The 24041-nt window shown below is 38.5% G+C and overlaps 1 protein-coding gene across 2 annotated transcripts in view; it reads left to right on the forward strand.

The window, feature by feature from the left end:
- The window catches only part of CYP7B1 (cytochrome P450 family 7 subfamily B member 1), a 130221-nt gene that overhangs the window by 98503 nt on the left and 7677 nt on the right, over positions 1–24041 (forward strand). For both annotated transcript variants that reach the window (XM_087752427.1, XM_087752428.1), the window contains exons 2-5: positions 6199–6335; positions 12766–13362; positions 13807–14013; positions 20138–20316. In XM_087752427.1, coding sequence (XP_087608553.1) covers positions 6199–6335; positions 12766–13362; positions 13807–14013; positions 20138–20316 — 1120 coding nt within the window. The remainder of the gene's footprint in view (positions 1–6198; positions 6336–12765; positions 13363–13806; positions 14014–20137; positions 20317–24041) is intronic.

Consider the following 24041-nt stretch of genomic DNA (forward strand, 5'->3'; position numbering starts at 1 on the left):
TCCCTTCCTAGCCTGTTTTTCTTTTATTAAAGCTGAATTAAGAATGGAAAAGCCCTGGGCTGGGCACGTGATCTCAAATTTAAAACGTAGTAGAATAACCTTGGGCTTGGTCAGGCAAAGTGTGGAGTAGTCATGGCTGCTCTCACTGACCTCACCCAGAGCAGAAACAAAGTAGGATTTCAAGGATGGAGCCATAAGCACTGAATTTATATTAACTTTTAACATTGCTGACTTATTGTCACATTGGCCAGGTCTTGTCTTTGCTGTGACTCCTATCCTGGCTGTTATGAAACTTTACATTACAATTTGTGTAGGACCTTTCTGGGAATTTTCAGCCTCTGATAAAACCTGAGCCAGAAGGGCTTTTTCAGTGGGTTTCCATTTTAAAACTGTTCAGATTACTTTCCCACAATGGTATTTACTTGCCTTTTGGCTTTTTAGACAATATCCCAACCAGTCACTACAAGTAGTGGTTGAATTTATGGATGTGTCCTTCAACACACAAGTTGAAGTGTGAAGAGTTGGTATGTACAGTGTCAGCCTACAATTGTTGACATAATTTAGCCTAAAATACTACAAAGGAATAAGATTTCCTAGAGAGCAATATTTCAGAGCTACTGAATGAGTTGGTGAGTATTGGTATTTTTTTATATTTGGAGATGACCCAGATGAAATGACTGGAAGAGAGAAAAAAGAAAAGGCTCCTGTGATGAACAGATTACAACACAAGTTAGAGATTTTAGCAACCAAAGCTTGTATACTTTTACAGAGAAAAAAAAAGTATTTTTATTAAAATTCTAGAATTTCTTGTCATGAAACACTCTCAACAAAAGGATTGCATTGTTCAGTGAAAAAAAAATCACCATAAAAATTCTCTGGTTGGTTGGTTTGTTTTCATCAGCGTTTCTCCCAGTTTGTCTCACATTACCACTAGAGTCTGTCTTCGCTGTACTGCTCTTTTTGGGAGTGCAGATAAACTCTTCTCTCCTTGGTGTGCTCAAAAGTGTATTTGCTACTTTTTCCTGAGTCTTTTTCCTTTTCTTTTATGAGTGATCTTTATCCTAATGAAGAAGAGGAGGTTATCAGTACTGCAGCGTGAAATTGCTTTACCTAGGCAAAAGTATAGGCAGCAGCAACGTGAGTTTTTTTCTATCCCAGGGCTCTTGTTTCTTATTCTTTGCTGAGTCAATCCATGTCTGCATCTCTCTGTCAAGTCTTGGCCTGGTGCATCTATTTACTCCACATAAGCCTCCAAATACTGATCAGATAGGAGCAGCATCTGGTCCTTACCTCCATAGGAGGTATGTAAGCTGAGAATTCAAAGGTAGAAGACTGTATATTCCTAAAACTCTTATCTGGCTTGTTCTACAGGCAATACTTTTTCATACCGTATGTATTCAACCTGGAAAACTTAGAGTTCCAGGAGGTCACTGAGGCAGATAATCTAGACGGGGTATTTAAGGCATGCATAATTTTATAAGTATCAAAAAATTGTATTGTGCTCAAATATTTGGAAGATAATATTTTTTTCTGTCCTCATAGATACAAAGCACCTAATGCTATGAGCAGGTCTGGGGGGAAAACTGTAACTGCTAAATTAAAAAAAATAGGAAGATAGACTTAGTGACTTTCTCCTGTCCTAAGTTTCCTGTGGTCTCTCTCTCATAGTACACTCGTACACACCCTCATAAGACACTCCAGACACCACATTTCTGGGGATTACCTTTCTTGGGGTTGAAGCCTTTGGCCTCATTCTTTTCCTCACAGTCAGGGTGTTCGTAAGCCCCTGGAAAGACACTGTCAGTCATGCCTTGTTGCTTAAATATTGCGACTGAGCCTGTGAATAATCTCAAACTGCCTTGACATGTTCATAATAGCTTTTGTTCTACTTCTGTACCCATCCATTTCCACTCCTTAAAGTCCCCCGGCATGGTGTGTTCCAGCTTGGACGTGGTTTGTGATGGTTTGACCAGAGATGGTGTGGGAAAATCAGACCTTTAATTTTTGTGGATGGTGATGATGGTTTGGAAAGTGAAAATGACCCCTCCGTGGCAAACGATATTGTTAGACCTTTTTCTCCCCAGCTTGCTGTTTTTTTCACCCTTTGGTGAAAGTTGTTGAGAAGTGGTCAGCTGAAGCATTGGTACCCTGCAGAGTGACGTGTTCATGTAGGGCTTTTTCAGCTGCGCTGTGTGCAGTGAAGGCTGCGTTAACACCAGATGCCAATCATACACCACCGGTGGATTTGCAAGATTATAGGACAGGAAAAAAGATGAAGGTTAAGCACAGGGCACAATAGAGATTACTTATGGTAATGAATTGTATAATTTTTCTAGACAGATCTGGATTAATGTTTATCCCAGGCAAGAGATTACTGTATGTCTGATTCTAGTTGTAAACAGACATTATTAAACAGAAGGTTTATGTTCATGAAATGCGACTATGGGTGTTAAAACACTTATGATTTATTATGTGCAAAGAGAAAAATTAACCTGTTCATCTGCTGTACTATGAGATGCGCTGTGGATTTTTGCATAATTTGGAAGGCATCTGCTCCCTTGGAATACAAATAACCAGTGAAATGAGAAGGATTCTCCTCTCATTTACACTGATCCTATGCCCTACACTGCAGAGGAGCTGAAGTGGTGTAACCAGCTTTTATAAAGCAACAATATTTCTATGAGAGCTAATGTTGACAAAGTCTATTTGCTTGTGAATCTTTAGGGTATTTTCTTTACAATTAAAAAAAAATGTTAATGTTCAGAGAGCTTAACAAATTCCTTTATTTGGGCTTCCCAAATAATTACCTTTCACTAAGTCAAAACATAGCATTTAGAGATGTTGAATTTAAAAAATACAGTTTTTAATCTATTTTTCACATAATTTGTGTTGTGGCCGATTTTGCTCCTGCTTTGTTGCATCACTGCTGCTTAACATAAGTGAGACAACAGTGAGGTACAACATCCACATTTTTTAATACTGCCTTACCTCAGTAGCTAAATAATCACACCTGAGTCAGTGACTTCTGTGTTTTGGGTGAGCCGAAAAATCTCCCTTAAGGAAACTGTAAACAAACTCCAAAACTTTCCCTCTTTGATCGAGTAGACATTTCAACTTTATTACTTGCTAACAAGGAACTATCTTTTCTTTGTGAAAGCAAAGAAAAATTACAGTTATCAAAATCTGTTCATTCTATTTATGGGCTGTATTTGTAGCCAGCTGATTTTTGCATAATGCCATTTGAAATTATCCATTTAACAATGATGGATGATACAACTGCATTGCTTTCCCTCCACTTTGTAACTGATCTGTCTACTTATAGATTGCATTGGACATGTTGCTGATGCTTTATTTGTAAAATTCACCCACATATGTGAGAAATTTGTCCGTTGAGTCTTACTGACTTCAGAGAGGCTTTTCAGATAAGTAAAGATATTCCTGTATATAAGCAAAACCAGCCCAATCTGTAAAAAACATAGGAATGTGGAGTGAAAAGGCCTGGGATTATTACAAGGTGTGTTAAGTGAATTAGAATTTAAGCAGTTAAACCAGGACTGAATAAAATGTAATCTGGTAAGGTGTTCTGAATGCTTCAGTTAAAAAAAGTGCAGTCTTAAATTGCCATCTAAACACTTCATATTGCTGTTTTATGTTTCCTAGCTATATTTTTCATTAGATATAAGAATATACATTATCTCATGAGAAAAATTTAGCTTTAACATTTGTAATATTTTGCCTAATTGTCAAATTTTATAACAGCTATGAAGTGTGAGTCTGGAGTTAAAGTTTGTCAACAGATTAATTAACAAGTAAAAGTTTCTGTGGGCTTTGTTAATGGTTCAGTGTAGCATCTCAAGGCGATGGGACCTTCTGGAGGTAGCCAGGATGCGGGTGAGAGTCCTGAAGGAAGCCGGGGTCAGCTGAACTGCGCCGCTTAAAAGTTTGTGCAGTGAAGCATTGTATTTTGGGAGGCACTAAAATATACGCAGCAGTCTTTTCTTTGCTGTATGTTGGCAGACATCTATAAGTCATGAAGATGACCTCCATCTTCCACAGAGAAGGAAAGCTAGAAATGAAGACACATTTCTGTTATCAGTCTGCTGTGGGTCGTAAGTTGAACTGGTGTTATATTTTCCTCTGAAAGCTGCATAGCCTTGACATGGTGTTTAACAGTGTTAAGCTTATTGCTGCTGAGCTAAACATGTCTGAAGCGAATGATGACCCTCACGTCTTTGCAATAGCAAAATGTCTCCCTGATGTGATCCCGCAGACTTGGAGCATTAAGTTAATTTTCCCCTGGATTTCTGAGCTGCCTCCTTTTTACCCAGCGGAGAGCTTGTGAAGAATACAGCTTCTGACCGAATGACAGAACATGGAGGGTGAAATTAGATGCATTCAATTAGAAGATGACAAAAAGCCTATCTAAATATTTGTCAGGATGCTACTTATGGGATGCAGTGTCCAGCCCAGGAAGTGAAAGGAGGCTGTGCTCGGGACTTAATAGTTTGGGGGGGAAAAATGGGTAAATCATCCAGATTCTTTATGGGCTTGGAGAAGATAATTGAGGGTATCGAGTGGGCTGTTATGCTTCCAGGGCTGGTGATGCCTCTCTTGTAATCTCAGATTAGTCCTTTTCTTGTATTCACTTAATACAGAATTAACGGTTACAAAGTTTTCTGGACCACTTGAGTAAACAGTGTTGTTATTTGATCGCTAGAGGATGGATAATGCGGTGGTTTATAGGAGGTATTGAAAAAAGAGGCACTTCACCTTCTCCACAAAAAAAACCACCACAAAACAAACAAACACAACCCCAAAGCCACAAAAGCCAAAGAAACAAAAAAGCCAGGGCAAATGTGTTGGCTGTGAGATGGTCGGGTTTGGACCAGAAGGTTTACTGGTTTTCCAGAGGCCAAAAGGATGTTATTGGTAATTGACATTCAGAATTAGTAGTCAGTTAAACAGAAAGAGATCGGGATATGCAACGCGGTTTGGCCATATCTGTTTATCTGTAAGTTAAATTTATAGCAACTTTTTAAAGTAAGAGATCAAATCCCTTGTAATTTCCTGCTCAGAAAGTTTTAACTACAAAAATAAAAATTTTAAATGCAGCATGTCATGTTGACCTTTTTTTTTTTTTTTTTCTGTTACAGCAGTTCAAAGGAGAATGTAACTATGATAGGGTTAATCCAGCTACATAAAAATCCATGCTGTGTATGATAGTAGTAAAGCTTGTGATCCCTTGATCTTTGATTAGATCCAAGCTAGTAAATATCTTGTGTTTAATCAGAATGAGTTGTTCTGCATGTAGTATAAGTCACCTTCACAGATGGGATGTAGCAGCAGAGTTGTTCGTGAATATTTGTTTTAATCCTTTCCAGAGCAAGCACGCTTTATGTTTCTTTGTTGTAAATCAGATTCAAGCAACTAAAGACCAGCACGAAGGAAAGACATTTACTTGCAGTCAGGAATAGGACAGTGTGGGAACCTTTTTTCCTTTTTAAAGAAAAATGTAACTTACTAGATTCTTAAACGGTATTTTATACTATTCCATAAACATAACTAACACACCGTGGCTGCTTTTTTAGACTGGGATGCAAATGTCATTATCTAGAATTGCATCTTAAACTGTTCATACATGTTCCTAGCTTAGAAGACTATAAATATACAGAAACTAGGATTTATTATGGTAAATGTTCGGCATCTATTAATTATTCTATATTTTAAAGATATTTAGTTAGAATGGTAGCCGGTCTGTGTGCTGGTAAACTGAAATTCTTAAAACGTTATCTGTAAGGCTAGTTATTTTGTGTGATATGTCGGCATCCTATTTACCTAAATCTGTCATAATTGACACGCCAAATATTGAAAATAAGAGTACTCTTTGCTGGGAGATTTTCTACCGAATGTCATTTTTCTGTGTTCATAACTTGATGGTAATAACTGGACAACCTGTGGTTAAATGCATCTCAATTTCTCTCACTTATTTTTCCTAATCACCACACAGAGCCTTCTGTGCTCAGAGGTGTGATTAGATTTAACCTGCCATCATATCTGAAGAACTTTCTGTACAACATATTTTACAGTGCAAGAATTATATATGTAGATGGTGGGTCTAAATGTAATATATAAATAGATATAAAGATGAGTTGCTCTCATGCCAAAGTTAATTCCTGATTTTTTTTTTGTTTTTAACAGGAAGACTGGAGAGCCCCCGCTAATAAACGGCTGGATTCCTTACCTTGGGAAGGCTTTGATTTTTAGAAAAGATGCTTTCAAATTCTTACTGGATCAGCAAAAGAAACTTGGAGATATTTTCACTGTACATATTGCTGGTGAGAAATATTTTAGTATTTCTCCTGATTTTTTCCATCAGTGAAGTTAAATACTAATTCAAATGTTTAGTTTAGAATCTTCCTTAACCAAAACCATTTTTGCATAGCATAGGCCAATAAAAATTACTTAAATTCACATGAATTGTATGCATAATAAGTATCCATAGGATATAATTATAATCATGTGGATTTATGTACAGCTGTAGGTATATATGCATATTGACAGAATTTGTAGGCGTGTAATGTATGAACATGGATTTTGCCAGCACATTTAATTGTGTATTGGTTTTTTTTTTCCTAAAGAAGGGAGAACTAACATCATCTTGACACTGCACAGAAAAATATCAGATTAAATTTAGAAAACACTTAAGAAAAAAAGTGCAGAATATGTTCTCACACATTTTACAACTGGTTGACAGGAACACAAGGGAATGAATGACACATTGACTCAGTGATACAATCAGGACTGGAACACAGAAACTTCCCATTGCCAGCCTCTTACTCTGATCATGCTTGCTCAAAATAACAATATAATAAAGTATGATATAACCTTGCTGCTTTCTGTATTTATAGCTGTATTACTACACTAGCTCGAATACAAACATTTGAGTGAGTTCACGTAGACACTTAGCTGTAGCAGAAAAACATAGAATGAAACTGGAATCTTGAATGAAACTTAAATATATAAATTTACATATATCTATATATACACAGATGTACTTTTTACTAAAATCAATTTAAAAATCAGTATTTTCCTCTGTTCAGAAAAAGGCAAACTCTTATTAGTGTAGGTGGATGTATTTGATCTTTTGCCCCTTTACATGCTGATATCCTTGTTCAAATGATCAACTTTAGACTTAAGTCTGTCTCATTTTTAGCTATTCCTGTATTTTTAGGGAGTTTCAAATAAAAATTTAGAGTGTAAAGTATAAAGTTTGCTTTGTAATTTCATGGCAGTAGCATTAGCTTTATATTTCCATGTAAGTAATATGTTGCAATAAAAATTTTTTTTCTTAAAAAGTCAATTAATTAAATTCCAAGCCGTATGTTTAGTTAATAAAATTTTTCTTCCTCTTACCAAATCTGTTCTTTTTTTTCCTGTGGAAGAGCATTTTTACTGCTATTAAATGTGTGATTTTTTTATTCATTCAGGGTTTTTTCTTTGGAAACTTTGGAATCTGATATGCTCAGATTTTTTTCTACCTTGGAAGTGAGTTTGACAGATTACAAGACCAACTTTTGTTGAAATACAGTCTTTTTTATTGTTAATGTACATTCACATTATATACAATTGTGGCTTCTTACGAATATAGATTAATAATTATAATTCAGAGACTACCTTAGTACATTCATAAAACCAGATACAGTCATACTTCAGAATCCTTAATGTGCTTAATCAAATATTTATTTCTCTTTCACCTTTTTATTATTTTATGCAGGACTATGTTTAGAGATTTGTGTGTTTAAGCAATCTATGAGTGTAATTTAGTTTCACTAATTTCTGTTTGCATCGTAAACAAAATTGCGTTTCAACTATCTCTCTGTGTTCAGGAATTTTGAGGAAGCCTTCCTTGATAGAGACTGAGGTATATGGAGTGAGTTCTGGATACCATTTAAACCTTATGCAGGGAAATCTTTGATTTTGTGAATTTGTCATATCAGAGATACCACTTTAAGTTCTCTTTTTTTTGGTATAAAATTACTGACCGTCGAGACTTCACTAAAGGAGAAACAGTTTGTCATCCACAAGTCAAGGAAGAAGCCGAAGCTAGTTAGTACCTCCTATCATGTCTTGATCCGAAGACGTACAGAATTTCTATATGTCTTACTGATTTGACAAAGATGATGTTTATATGTTCGGCAAACATAGCATAGCCTGCTGTATATGGGCTATCATTACTTTACCCCCCTGGTGGGTGTCTAAAGGTCCTGTCAAAAAATTCTATCAATATATATTGTTCTAATTATTGGTTCTCAAACTAGTTCATTTGGAAAATGTGGAACGATGCTTGGAGTTTCTGGCATTGCCCCATACCGGTAATGCGATTTCGCTGATTGTACTTTCCTATGTGATGAGCAAATGATTGTCATCCCTAAAAGTCACAAGGGACATGGATGTCATCTTAATAAAGAAATTAAAAAGCACATCTTTCTATGAGAAACAATGTAAATTCCTGACCTGTCGCAGAAAATAGTTCTCTAATTGGTATTGTGTGGTGGTGCAGCAGAATCGTTTTCCCCAAACGTCACGCCGGCGAAGCACCACTGTACATCATTGTCAGCAGTTCAGCAGAATCTCCCTAATAAGAGGACGATTACGTAAATGCGATAGTCTTCAAAAAAAAAAAAAAAAAGAGAAAAGAAAAGAATAAGGAGAGGGGAGAGAGAGTCTGTGGTGTTGAGATGATCATACTTCCCAAGCCATCCTCTCTGCTTGTTAAGGGTCAGCAGCATAGGCAGACGGCTAGGTAAGAACTTAAAGAGCTTGAAACAGTTTTGTCATTGTTTCTTGGGATTAAGCTTTGTCTCCTTTTCCTGACAAGTTATTAGGAATGATACCGAACCTTACAACACTCTCTCTGAGACTAACTCAACTTTTAATAAAATAATCTTAGCGTTTTTTACTAAGCACACTTGCCTTATCGAATACTGCTGCTAAGTCGTTCTTTTCTTTTAAATCATGATACACCTACAGTAACATATCACGTTTTTCTCTCTTAGGCAAAAGGTAATTTACATTAACTCCTTACCAAGCTGAAGCCTGCTGCAAGCATTACCGAAATAACATCCATCATTAGATGCCATCTGAAATGCTTGTCTTTCATCATTAGCATTAAAAAGCTCCAGAATGCATTATTAGAGTAATTTCTTAACTATCATACAAATACTGGCTTCTGTGCTCGGATTTACCAAAGTTGACAATTTTCATATTTTCCACATCAATCTTCTATTTCTAGGAGACTGTATAAACTGAAGGGAGATAACCAGGCTATTTGCAGTATGGGTGTAATGCAGACTGAAGGATTGGATGGGGAAATACGAATTCTCTGTATCCATATTAAAAAAAAAAAATCAGAGGGCTTTTTACAGAAACGAGCATGCATCTCTTATTTTGACTTTTTTTCTACAGTACTAAATAAAATAGCTCAGTGACTTAAACTATTGGGATTTGGAGTGTGACGTTTCTGTATAGACATGTCTACTTAGCTTTTTGTGTTGAAGGATTTTTTTACAATCTAACAAGGAAAGGCTTGGTCCCTAGCAGTTTCTATATAAATACCTTCAATATTTAAGGCTTCCTGATTTTTGGAGCATGTGATATGCCTCCACTTTTGGCAGATCTGGCATTTACCTTTAGCAGTACGCTGATGGAAACTCATGAACATCAAGATTTTGGTTCGGTTTCAGAAAAGGCTACTTTTAAGAGGTGATTCTTGGCATTAGCTACAATGGAAAGGCATGGGAGGGGAGAGGGGAAGCTGTGTTTTAAAATACCGAATAATAACTGGTAGCTTTAGGAAAGATTTGCATTTGTTGTTCTCTGACACCACCAGGGACAATCAGTGGGAAGAAACCTCATCAGGGACAACGACAGGATTTAAAAAGCAAAATTAAGAACCATATTGACACTTATAAAATTTAAAATCATAACTTGAGGTGAGAAAGTTTGTTCCAGTTCGGATGTTTGCTGCTCAGGGTAGAGGAGGTGTTGGGGCATGGTTTTGTAATTAGCAATCTGTTCCTGTATGGAAGAGGCTGGGGTAACCGGTGTAGCCGCGCAGTGCATCTGTGTGCGAGTATGACTGTAATTGCTAAAGGCTCCCATATCCAGTCTCACAACAACAACTTACTAACTGCAGTTAATTATCTCTAGATTTTAGTCTTTTTCTAATTAAAAGATCTAAAATTAGATTCTCAGTGAGGTACGTAAACAAGCTGCCTTTGTTATAGACGGGTTCCACTTTTCTGACTATACAGACCTTTACTAAATGCAGTAACATAAGTATTTTGCTTTATGTGTTCATTTATATTGTTGACTTGCAGTGATGTGGTCTGGAGCCTGAATTGATTTTACAAAATGAATTATATTTTGGTACATACTTACTTTTTGCTACCAGGAACCTGATGAGAATAATAAAAATCAGGATCTGTGATATTCTGTTTCTCAGAGATTTTTTTTTTTTCAGACTATGTGCTAGTGTTGAGTGAGTTTTGATTTAAAATTATTGCTAAAATAGTTTGATTGTCTGAAACTTCATTTGCTGAAAATCATTTTCTTACTTAAAAAATGATAAGAATTGATGTGCGTTTGCTAAGTGTCTGATTAAAGATCACAAAGAAACTCATATTTTGCATCAGAAATAAGCAGATGGTGGACAGATGGTTTAAATTAATATTAATTAAAAATCTTAACTTAAATTGTTTACCCTGTAAACGCAAAGTTAGGAAGCCAGCTTTCATCTTTAGGGTTAATAACACTCCAAATCTATTTATTAAAAATTGCTCCAATGGGCATTCTTTCCAAGCTTTGATCGCAAAGATGGTAGCCTCAATAAAGAGCGTGAAAGTGGGTGAAAGCTGGAAAGAGAGAGCAATTCTAGGACTCTTAACGAAGATTCTGCAGAGGTCGAGACTAAAAATTCCAGTCAGCCTCTCTGGTCTGGGAAAAAAGAAATGGTCAGAAAAGAGGACTGGGAATTGAGAATCTCTTTTCCATGCTGGTTTCTCGATATATTTATTCTTTAAAAATTAATTTCCATCTATGGTTGATTATGTTACAGTAAAGCAAACTCTACAAGTACCTTAAAAACCTTCACACCCTGTTGGCAAAAAAAAGGGGGTCAAATTCTGTCTCAATTTATCCTTTGTATTTCCTTACTGGTTCACTGGGATTGCATTGGATATAATTGGGAGGGAAATTATGGTAGCTGGTAATTGCAGAGGAAGTCCAGAGCGCACCCAGATTTACCATAGAGCATTGCGTGTATACACAAGTCAGAATACGGAATAACTATGATAATTCAAATATCACTAGATGGTAACCATGGATACTTGTTGACATTTTTAGTGGTAGTGACTACTTTATCTCAGGACATCTGTCACAGAGCCAAATTTGGTCCTCAGTTAAGTATGTAGTGTTCCCATTAAAATCAAAGGAGATTTATCCCTTTAGTGAGACAGAATTAGACTGTAAGTGCTGGAAGCTTTGCTGTTTTCCTGAGTTTATAACTGGGATATTTCACAGGGTATGTGTACATTTTAATGGGTGCCCTTTTTCCCTAATGCACTTCTCCATTCAAGTTAAGAGTCAGGAACTCTAAATAGACTTAACATGGGAATCATCTATAAAGAGTTAAGATTTAATTGAGCGTTGGGAGCGTTAGAATTTTGATTCATGATAGTTCACCAAAATGCTCTTTAGTAGTTGACTTAAAGCTTACAGAGAAATTGCAGGATTTTTCTAGCATGGGCAACTTGAAAAAGCATCAAACTCGATGCAATCCCGTTCCTCTGTACAGGCAGCTGAAGGTATGGCTGTGTCACCTCACCGAGAAGATCAGGAAGAGTGTCACCTCACCGAGAAGATCAGGAAGGGTAGGAAGTTGTTGGTGCACTCTGGCACAATGGATGATAGCGCTAGGACAGTGTGTACCCCAAAATGGCACCCATGTTAAACATGGTATGGGTATGGTAAACATGCTCCACTGTAAGAAATAGCTTCAAAATCAAATTCTAAGGTAGTCATTTTACTGATATTAAGCACATTCATAACAAAAAGTTAGCAAAACTTGAGGAAAAAAAAACAAATGCAAGAGAGGCTTTAAGTGTTGGCGGGTTACTATGTGCAGTTAAAGCCATAACCGGCAGATTTTGAGTCTCTCTGTCTTCTGCTTGAAGAAAAGCTGCCTAGGTAGCGTGTTTTCCACTCCGGCCCCCAACGTTCACTTTCCTCCATGCAGGTGAAATGTGTGTGTTTCTCCCTTTCTTCTGGTAAAAAACCTACAATTTTCAGATGCTGCTATGACTCCACATTTTATTTTCATGAATTATACCAGTGTAGTAAATGATTTATTTCGGAGTGCCACAACAGCAGGTCACACCCTACTGTTAGCAAAACCAGTAGATCAGTCTACATGGAAATGGCTTCACGCTGATTTTAGAAGAGCCATAAAAGTGCACGCAGGTGAAATCTACATCCTGACAGAGAGAATCAGTATTGCTTCTTTTCCAAAGCTAAATAAAACCTGTTACTTTTTTTTTTCCTTTTCTTTTTCTTTTTCTTTGCAGATTTCTTCACAGATCTTTGATTTGGGGATTTTCTGCATGCTTTTCTTCCAGACATTGGCTGAGCTTGTTTTCAGTTATTACTTCTGCAAGTGTCATCAGATTATAAAAGTGCACGTCTGTTTTTTTCTTTTCTTCTATTCAGGTAGATATATTACCTTTATCATGGACCCATTTCAATATGTCTATGTCATCCGAAATAGCAAGCAACTTGAATTTCATGAATTTGCTGATAAAATGGCTTCCAAAACTTTTGACTACCCAGCCTTGTCGAAAGGAAAATTCCCTGATCTCAAGGAAAACCTGCACAGAATCTACCAGTATCTACAAGGCAAGCCTTTGGATATCATTTCTGGCCACATGATGAAAAATCTCCAGGATATATTTGAATGGAAATGCTCACAAGCAACAGATTGGGAAACAGAAAAAATGTACAAATTCTGCTGCTCCGTAATGTTTGAAGCCAGTTTTGTAACACTATATGGAAGAGTTCCTGCTGCAGATGGCCACAAAGTTATTAGTGAAATCAGAGACAAATTTATCAAGTTTGATGCCAGCTTTCCCTATTTAGCTGCAAACATACCAATTGAGTTGCTAGGAGCTACCAAGAAGGTTCGGAAGGAGCTTATACATCATTTTTTACTTCAGAACATGACAAAATGGCTGGGAGGGTCAAAAGTGGTCCAAGCCCGACAAGACATATTTGAGAAATATGAGCTGCTTGGAGATTATGACAAAGCAGGTAGGAAACTTATGAATGATTGCTTGTCTAAAATAAAATAATTTACTATAGACCTTTGAAATAAAAAGGCAAAATGGCGACCTTGAAATTTTTTTATGTTCTTTCTAATTGGCTAATGATAAAATGTTTTACTCTGAAACAACCCTCTATGATAATTGATTTTTTTTTTTGTGCTGAGGTGGTAAAACAAGATACTTAATGGTGATAATGAGAAAGATTATAACTGAGCTGCATTTCCTCCCCTTATTCCCCCCACCCCCCCGACATTACATTTCAAACTATTCTCATTAAGCAGAAAATTAGACTTCAGAAGCCTATTGGTCCTCATTAGCATTCACTGATCCTTGGCTGGGTCTGTGTCCTAACATCTTTTAATTAGCACACTGCAAATCTAATCAGTGTAATAAACGCTATTAATCTTCCTTTTCACTTATTTTCTCCCAGCACATCATTTTGCCTTCCTGTGGGCCTCTGTGGGAAACACGATTCCAGCTACATTCTGGGCCATGTATTATCTTCTGCGGCACCCAGAAGCTCTTGCAGCGGTGCGTGACGAGATTGACCATTTGCTGCAGTCAACAGGTCAAAAGAGAGGGCCCACGTATAACATCCACCTCACCAGAGAACAATTGGACAACCTGGTCTACCTAGGTAATTTATTTTTATCTGTTAGGAAGAAAAGAGGGGCTCTCCCGGCAAACTCGGTTTATCACTCATTTCTGTTTACTGAGAAGGTGGAGGACACAGCTGCCTAATTGACATAATAACACCCATTTACATCAATTATAAATTATGTAGTTTATAGCTGTAGATACTCTCATTGCATGTAAACATTAAAGCCTAGGTAATTAACTATGCAAGGTATGCAAAAGGCTAAATCGAAGCTTTGCAATTATTTGAAAAAAAGTTGATGCCTATTAAGTTGTTTGATTCTGAGCATCTGCCGAAGTGTTAATGCATTTCAAATACTTCTGTATGGTACTGCCAAGAAAGACCCTTTTCTGAAATTAAAGTGGGATAATGTAATTTTTTTCACAAGCAGTTTCTTTCTTTCTCTCTCTTTAACAAAACAAAAAGACTCCTAAAGCGGGCTTCAGTTGAGCGATGCCTCTGAACAAAATATAAGAAGGTAAAGCTTTACAGAGTAGAAATGGCGTTTCCAGTGTTGAAAAAACTACCTTGATTCAAAATAAGGGAGCTTTAAGTGAGATACAGATCTTCCACTTCTGGATCAGTGGTTCAGCAGGAGACCCTTGCCAGTTGTTGTAGAAGCTGTTTCATCCAGGAGCTGGATAGGCCATCAGAGCATCAGCTGATGGTTTCACTTCGTTTCCTAGTGCACAGGCACGGGCAAGATAATGCTAAAATTAGCCCAAGGGAGGAGAGAGGGTGTAGCGGGTAGGAACCTAACCTTTAAGCATCTGAAAGTCCCTATAGGTAGTGTTAGCAGGATACACAACAGCTGAACAAAAGCATAAAGGTTCAATATCCCTCTCTTTTTTAATATTGAAACCAGTCCCCTGTTAAAACTGAGCTCGTGTCTCTATGTTTTGGTAGCTCACAGCCTGAACTGATGTTATAGAATCATAGAATCATAGTAGAATCATTTAAGTTGGAAAAGATGATTGAGTCCAGCCACTTACATGTTACATTACTACAACACATGTTCCACTCTTAAAAGAAGCTGTGTCAAGACAGGGTGGTGGAGCAGTACCTAAGCTTGATTTGGATATAATAGCTGCCATTCTCCAGGACCATCCAGTGTGGCATGTGTCAAGAACCTGTGTTCAAACTTGAATTGTTTCTCAGTACAAATATAAAATCGAGACTGATCCAGTTGCTTTTTGTTAGAGCATTAATGTTTATCTTCTATAGCATGAGTCTAGTAAGTTGGTTTCATCTGGAGTCACAGCTGTTTTGATGCAGATTTATCTCTAACTGATGGAAGATGCTTTTGAAGTAGGAGAGAGATCTGATGACAAGCAGACTTCTGAAGAATAACATGCAATCCTAAGCATTTAATGTACTTTTGAGGAACACAAGTAAAATTGCTTCATATCAGTTAGCATCCACCAAAAAATAATAGAAAAGGAAAGTTACTGAGCATCAAGAAGATCAAGAGAGAATTTATTCTGTATTTGGAAACTGAGATGGTAATGGCAGGGAAAAAAAGAAAAAAAATAAAAAAGGCACCCCAGAAGTGTAGGAATAAGGAAAATAAAAGCATGTACTTCACTAAAACCATCTGGTGCAAAATTGTATGAACAGTTTAAAACATTAACTGTGTCATTTCTCTGCTGCTCCTTGAAATCTTGAAGTACCTTGGTAACATTTGATTTATGTGTTGAGGGGAAAGTGCCACATCCTACTTTGTAGTATTCTTGTAACACTTTTGTTAAATTTTATAATCGCGTTAAATGTAATGTGGTATGAACAGAAGCTAGATTTCAATTCTTCTGGCACTTAAGTCATAAAGGGCTGGATACTGTCCCATAAAATAATAATATAGAAAAAAAATCTGTACCATAAGAGAATTAAAGTCATGCTCCAGTGGAAAGGGGAAAGGGATATTTTGTTAATAAATGTGTAGGAGGGACAAAGGTCCCCATTTGCATTGCTTGCGCACCAAAAATCCCCACGTCGCGGGAAGGCTGTGGGCCAGCACTGCCTTTGCCCTTGCAGCTCGCTGACCCCAACCTCCGAGACTGAGCTTTTCCTCTTCCCTCTCATGCCCTGTGCCATCCCAGAGCACAGAAAACTGGGATTTCTGTCCCTGCTCTCGAGTAAGGCAGACCAGGTGGGATTCTTGTATGTTCCTCACCTTGTCATCTCATTCTCCTGCTTTAAGTGCTCTGATTCTCTGTCCTCTTTTTGGCCTACTATAACAAGAGCCTTTTTTTAGATTCCGCATGCTATGGAGAACAAGCAAGAATTGCTAGGAATTGCCTTTCTCAGGAAGCACCGTTGTTATTATGGTCACATTCTTTGGGTCTAGGGAACAACATGGCCTGATTTACTTCTAAATTCAAAGCACAGGTATGTGATTTAAAAAAAAAAAAAAAAAAAGCTTTCAACACACAGCAAAACTAGCAAATTTTGGCTCGGATTATTTTTTTCCAATGGCATTTCTGGGGCAGCACACGGTTTTGTCTACGTAAGACTTTTCCCGAATCCCAAACATGCCTATTTGTGTGCGCAGGGTAACATACATTATTAGTTGTTATGGCTCACAACGGAGCTCTAATATGGTAAACGACACATGAGAATGGTCTGTCGGTTTTTATGGTTATAATGGAAATGCAAAGGGTAAAGCAGAGATATACTTAGTGCATGTTTAATGCTAACCATGTTTAGTCAGTTCGTTTGTTTAATATTAGTCCATTCATTTATACGGTGAAGCATTCTTGCCCCAGGTCATTGCTGAATCCCAGATATTTCCTGAGAAAAGAGCACAGCTTGAAAAATTGTTTCGTACACAGGAAAGGGTAGGAACCTAAAAACAGCTAATACAGAGTGCGTAGTCTTAACACAAATGCTAAGCATTAAAATCGTTGGTTGGACTGAGAGAAATGAATATATTTTCCTGAAATGGGCTGGGTGGTACCATTTAGTTCTTGTTTCAGATCATTGTTTGTGTTGGCACACCGTGATGCCTGTGGGTAAATGACCCCCCCCCAAAATATTTGCATACTCGATAGCTATTTCCCTACAATACACTCTAATAATTATAGTACCCTATTACCTGCTATGTGTTAGTGTAAAATTAACAATCCATTATGCACAATAAGTTTTATAAAACATTTACAGATAGAGATCATGTTTAATTAAAATTAACTTGCCTACGAAAGCCAAATGCACTTATGATTCGCAATGACCTTTTATTACCTGCAGTCCCTTGTTTTGGCTGGATGATTGACAGCTTGCTGTTTGGCTACCATGTTGTATTTCAGCTGACAAGACTTTTCATTTTAACTCAATTTGCCTGCCTATCACAAGCTGGTGGCAGGCCAGGCTCAAGTCACCCAGCTTTGCCTCAGCAGCTTGCTCTATTTCTCATTAGTACGCATTTATTCAGTGGAAATTGGAAGACAAATGCTTGAAGGCATGTGAACTAAGTATAGCAAATTAGGGTTTAAAGACTGAATATTTATAAGTATATTGAAACAGTTTAAAAAAAAAAATCTAGAATGAATTGGAAGCTGAGTGCTAGCTTTAGTATAAGAGAAATGAAGAGGGAAGTGGGAGGATTCTAAGAATAACAATACTATGAGAGAGATATCTCTCTTTTTTTCCCCTCTCTCTCTAGAAAATATGTAAAATCTCTCTGACAACACCTTATCAAACAACAGCCTGGCTTCTTTATGTAGCGCTCACACAGTGAAGTTTAGCATCTCATGTGTGTAAGAAGGGGGGAAAAAAATGAGGGTCATGTTCATTTGCTGCTTGGTTATCCCTTGGTATGCTTTAAATTGCCTTGTTTGTTCGGCACAAGCACAGAAACAGATGTTGCTCTACCGTGCTGGATAATTTACTGTACCTCACGGTGCAGAATGGAAGGCCTCCCAAGCTACCCAGCTGGTCTGTCAGCAGCGATGGCTGGTGTCTGCTGAACTATGACAACTGCAAGTAGAGGCTGCAGTTTTATTGTGCAGTTGTCATTCCTCTCAATGTATAGCTCCGGCATTTGTGGAAAGCTGACTGTCTATTTTTTTAATGTGAGCCTGCGAAGCCATATAAGCTCCATTCTCCTTTGTTGATCATAATGTGACTCATTACTTTTGTCATCTAATGATTATCGGCATGATCGCTCAAAGCGAGAGCCAAGCTCGCCTTCCACACATAACTGGTACTGGAAGGTAAAACAGATTTGTCATTTACGATCTGACCGCTAAGCCACACTTTGTGCTCCATTATTGTGATTAACTTCTGCATAAGATATGCTGCCCAATTGTCATCTGGGATCCGGCAGCGGGCAGGGACTGCCGTGCTTTCTGGGAGGATGTCCGCCGATAGGATGTGACCGCATCGCTTGGGTGGTTAAATGTAAACCTGCTGTTTCACAGCGGCGCTTTAATAATTATTTTTCTATTGTTTTTTTTCCCCTCCTTCCCCCTTCCTCATCTGATTTCTGGAGTCGCTATGTATGTTGCCACCGTTTCCAAATGATGGACCGGTGTGGAGTTACCAGCTTCATTTTCCACAGGTTGAAGGCAGTCTGGGAGCGGAGGCTGGACCCTTTCTTTTTACCACGTAAAGTTTTGCTGCCAGAGCACTGCCAGTTGAAATCTATCGTGTCAGGTGCCTTGTGGCTATCCGCAGTAGAGGCCATCTTCTGGAACCAGGGTTCTTTTCTGGCTTCGTCACCAACAAGCCGATTTGACTCTGCCTGATTATAGTAACGAAGGCAGTCCAAAAGAATATGCACAGACTCACTGTACGTCACATTGAATCACGGTGCTGGCCACACAAAGCTGACCGCAGCCTCATTTCTTTAGACAAATGCATGCTTAAGGAAAAACCTCCTGCAAGAAAGCATCCAGGGCCACTTTATTTGCTATGCATGCTGCACCAGATTTAATTTTTAGTGAAAGAACATTTGTTGTTATTTTTTTTCAGAGGCATCTACACTGGGTAGCTACTATCTCTAGTAAACTAACCTTTTGGGTGCAGCAGTTACAGTGCCTTGGTGAACACTTAGAGAAGGCTTATTTGATATCACAGAACATAAATGCAGACACAAATGGATTATTATGTGCAAATGAAACCCTATTTTAGGCTATTTTTCACACTGATGATTAGAAGGAATCAAGTCACATATAACAGCGCCCGTACACGCTGGTGGAAAAATAGTCAGTTTTGATTACAAAGTGAGAGATGCAGCCCTAGACAGGAGCTACATGCTGATATACATGCTATCAGAATGATTTATGCAAATTATGCGTATTATTCCCAAAGGAATTCCTCCTCAAACTGCCAGGATAAATTGCCGGAAATTAGCCATAAAATCTGTCGTGCTAGGAGCAAAAGGTGAAGGCCACTGGGAAAGCAAGGACATTCAGCTTCTGGAGCCTTCCAGGATGTGATGGTAGAGACAGAAATCTTGCATTCCCTAAGCCTGAAAGGACTATGTTTTGTTTTCTCTTGGCCAATTAAAAGTGTCTTACTCTCTTAAAATTACCAGGCAAATAATGAATTGCTTTCATTCACTCTGACCATAACAGACACTATCATTTGGCAGCATAGTGCACAGAAAAGAAAATAAATAAATTTTAAAATCCTCTGAGTATGGAATTAGCAAGTGAAATGATTTTTTTCTAACATATAGTCCTGCCATTACATCCAACAGCTTTCAAAAGACAAGCTAAATAGCTCCATGGATTCTTTTGCTAGTATGTGCTTGTAACCTCTGAAATATATGTAAATGCATAAAGCGTTCGTGTCTTTTGATTGCGTTGTTTTCAACGTGATGCCTGAATAATGACTTTCCACCCAAAACTCGGTGCTGCCTACAGTCGACAGGATTTCTCAGCACCATCAGTGAGAATCACATCGGGAGGTTCAGCGTCGTGGCTCCCTGCCCCAACCCTGCGGGGATGTTTATTGCCTCCTCCTGGTCTCTGCTTTATGTTTGGTTTGTGGGGGTTTTTTTCCTTTTTTTTTCCTTTAGCCTGCCCTACTAAACCTGTCGAGATTCAGCAGCTGTAGCCGTGTATAACTTCCAATCATCTCCCATATTTCTGACGCTTCCCTCCCCTCCGGTTTTGTTTAATCGCAGAGAGTGCCTTAAATGAGAGTTTACGAATGTGCTCGTCCTCCATGAACATTCGCATCAGCCAGGAGGATTTTGTTCTCAAGCTTGAAGGGAATCAAGAAGTCGGTTTGAGGAAAGGAGACTGGATAGCCCTTTACCCACAGATTTTGCACATGGACCCTGAGGTCTATGAAGATCCTAAGGTAAACACTCAGCTGGTGCTACTCTTCCTACCCAGGCACATCGCAGCAGCCAAGCCTTTTGTGATCTGTGGTTTGTTTTGCTTTTTTTTTTACTGCTGTTCCTTCTTGTGGAACAAATCTTCCTCCTTTCAGATGTATTTTCTAGGGCCCTATAGGTCAAAAGATTCATGGCCTGAAGAGAGAAATATGGCGATGATACTGACTGCGACTGCTTTCAAAGGAATTGACAATTGCCCGTTGACTCCCATAAACTTTAGGCTAAATGTGGCTTTTGTTTGGCAGTGGATCATTTGATACCCAAGGAGGGCTGAATAATAGAAGGTGGTTTAAATAGCAAATAATGTGGGCCATTTAGCTAAGTGCCCCCAAAGCATCATTGACTCTCTGAAGCCCTATAATAGCGGTGTCTTACTTGAGCCTTATGCTTTTTCACCTCCCTTCGTAGGGATTCACCCCTTCTTGATCAATTAGTAGAGTGTTGTGAACTTGAGACTGTAAAGCTGTTGCTCTGCAGCGAAGCTCGGAGGGTAATTGTGTCATCTCCTTGTATTTTTCTCTGACGCTTGAGTTAATGAATATCAAAGACTCAAAATTAATCCACCCTGCCTCAGCCTTAATACGGCTTCAGAAGTTCACCACCTGCTTGCAAATTGAATAGTCCTTGTCTCGGCTAGTTTGCTCCCCCGGATTGCTCTCCCCAACCCAGGGTGCCACAGAGGAAGAGCAAGGGGGCACGCTGAGGCTGTTAAATGCCTCCTGTGCCTGAGAGGCAAAAGCTCGTACCTGATCCATTCCTCATCCCCATTTTCCTAAACAAATGGATGCCTCCCAGCCATGCTGATTTCCATCCTTGGCATTCGAACCAGAGAAGAATGGAACTGGATTTTTTTACATGTTTATAGAAAAACCATGTTAGAGGCATTGCTCTCCGAGGCTCTTCCTTTCAGGAATTTAAGAATGTGAGGTTGCAGAGAAAAGATGCGGATCAAGTGCTTTGTTACTGCGGGACGGCATCTCACTGTGCAGGAACTCCACCAGCCTCAGTGAGAGGAGGTGTGGAGTGTGTCGGAGTTAGCAGGAGTAAGGTATAGTCACCAGGATGAACACTGGAGCCATGAAAATGGAAGTGACATCCAGGAGGTTTCTGCTGGCTGTCCCCACCCAAAAATGAAGACAAAGCCCACTGAGAAAATTAGGGTTTTAAAAAATAATCCATATATTGGCAAATAGTTGATTAATATTTCTAGCCTTAAAAAGTAACAACTAGCAAATAAGCTTTTTCTTGTTTTATTCTTAACACTTTATGTTGGAGAACATTATTGATTTGTCAAAAGTCCATCTGTTTGTTTAGGTCCTAGACCAAAAGCATCAGTGTGGAAACTGATCCCCTCCCTTATCCAATAATTGCCAGAATATATTACCATATTTCCATTGCTTGAATATATCTGCTTAGTATCAGCTCTGTTCAGCTTTCACAGTACAGCTTTAGTTCATATATTTTATCTTTTTGATAGTGAATGAGCAATCCACACATTGCAGTACATTGATTTCAGCACATGGGCCCTCTCGAAAAGTGGGGAAATCACTGTTCTGTTTGGTTCTTAAAATATGCAGTGTGCTTTCAACAATAACTACTGAGGATCAGATAGAGATGGAGAATGAATTTTTTGAAAGGTGCAGTCTTGAGCTTGTCATGTATTTAGGGAAAACTTTCCTGGGAAAACAGGCAGCTTGACGAGATAATTTTGTAGCAAAGCTTTTCTCCTGGATACATAAATTTAAGTTCAAGCTATCTTCTGCTTTGGCACCATATTGTATAAGTGTAAGCGTATATTGTTGACCTCTTTCTCCACTCATCAAAGCCTAAATAAATGAGTCAGTTTTCTATAAAGTGGGTAAGTGAACCCCTAAATCCTAACTCAGCTAGTTATAGAGCTCAGTAAATAAACTCTGCAAATCCCATAGCGTGAAACATCAGGAAACTCTGCAGGAAACCCTACCTGGTGGCTTCCCAAACAAGGCTAAATATGAGATTTGACAGAGAGAGGCTTATATCAATCACAGGAGATTGCTCAGTTTTCTTAATACTCTTAAAAAGCCGTCCACACAGAACTTCATCGCCTGTTCTTGCTCAGTGTCTTCACCTTTTGCTTGCCATCAACCACCCTGTGTCTTCCAAGGAGGCCTTGTGCATGGCTGCATGGCATTCCTTTATTGTCAAAAATTAGTCTTTATTTAGCCAGCGAACTAGCTTTTAAGGAAACCAACCCAAGGGGCTTCAGCAGCACAAGCCTGAGTTTGACGTTAGTCATTGGCTCCATTCCTGTCTCACACTTGTTTTCTGCTTTCCCAATTCCTTAGACACCAATTTATTTTTTGTTAAAAGCAATTACAACTCTCAGATGGCTCTTAAGATGACAAAGAAAGCATAAGGTTTGACCCACTATGTCCATGTGTTCAATACCACAGTTCTTAATTGCTCCAGACACCAGGAGTGCACCTTGTGGAAATGTTCCAACAAAGTGAAGAGCTCTGGTCTGGGTTGGGTTGGTTTTTTAAGCGATTGCAGATCATATTTAGTAGTGCTTTTTTAGACCACCAGGATTTACATTTCAGGAAGAGAATCTTTTTTAAGGAAGAAGTGGTATTCTGGGCTTTCGTTTGTTACTGTGCTTCTTCAAACAAAGCAATAACTTACTGGGAAAAAAAATTGGCATGCTTCCTTTTGGCTGAGGTATACAAAGAGATTGAAAATAATTACTTATCAGTGGAAACACAAGATATAATCACCTTTATCTTTATGGAAAATCCAGGCATCTGCCATTTAGAGAAACAAGCTTCTGTTCTTCAACACCCAAAGTCACATCTCCTCCAGTGCACCTTGTACTTGTTCCCTTTCTCATAGACCACCTCCCCTGACACTGTTTTTTCTTGACAGCAAGACCTGCAGTGCATGGTTTTCAGAGCCTTTAATCTAATGAGTAGATCAGTATCAGTGTATTTTTCATTGTGGTGTGGGTTTTTTTAATCAGTTGAGGTTGGTTTCTGTCTGACTGACTTGTTCCCAGCCAGCTCCAAATGGCTGCTGCTATAGCAGATGTATGCAAAGCAGGACAAATGCTAATGAGTGACCATAAGCAAGAAGTGTCTGTCATTTTTATTCAAAGCATGCAGGAGGATTTTGTAAGTGGTTAATTTGCCGTTGACTGAGTGAGGATGCCAGATCTCCTTCATTCAAAAACATGAATTATCTCTAAACAGGGATCCTGCTACTGGAAAATAGTCAGAAAGATGTTCAATTTATGGAACGCAGGTTACAAACGCAACCTCAAGCCTTACTTGAAAGCACCCTCTTTATAATGGTCAATCACTGGCAGTTGTCCTGCTTTGCACACAGCTTCCAGAGCAAAACATTTGAAGGTCAAATGTGGCAAATTAAGCAGGAACCATCTCCAACTGCAGGGAAAATTGACTGCAAAGCATCGGGTCTGGTTTTCGAATAATCTGCACCACTGGGTGCAAAAGAAGGATGGATTTTGCTCTAGCTTGCAAGAGCAAGATCAGTGCAATGCATTAATTTATTCATAGGCATTTGCAGAATTTGGCAGATTATCCTTATTCATGATGTATGTACCACACCGAGTGCGTATGATGCTTTACAAGAAAATTGTCCTTCCACTAAGGTTCATTGTCCCTGCTACAAAGCGGTCAAAATCTAATTACAA

This window comes from Nipponia nippon, unplaced genomic scaffold (assembly GCF_047370975.1).
Source record: "Nipponia nippon isolate SJK-2023a ecotype South Korea unplaced genomic scaffold, ASM4737097v1 scaffold_1, whole genome shotgun sequence".
NCBI lineage: Eukaryota > Metazoa > Chordata > Aves > Pelecaniformes > Threskiornithidae > Nipponia > Nipponia nippon.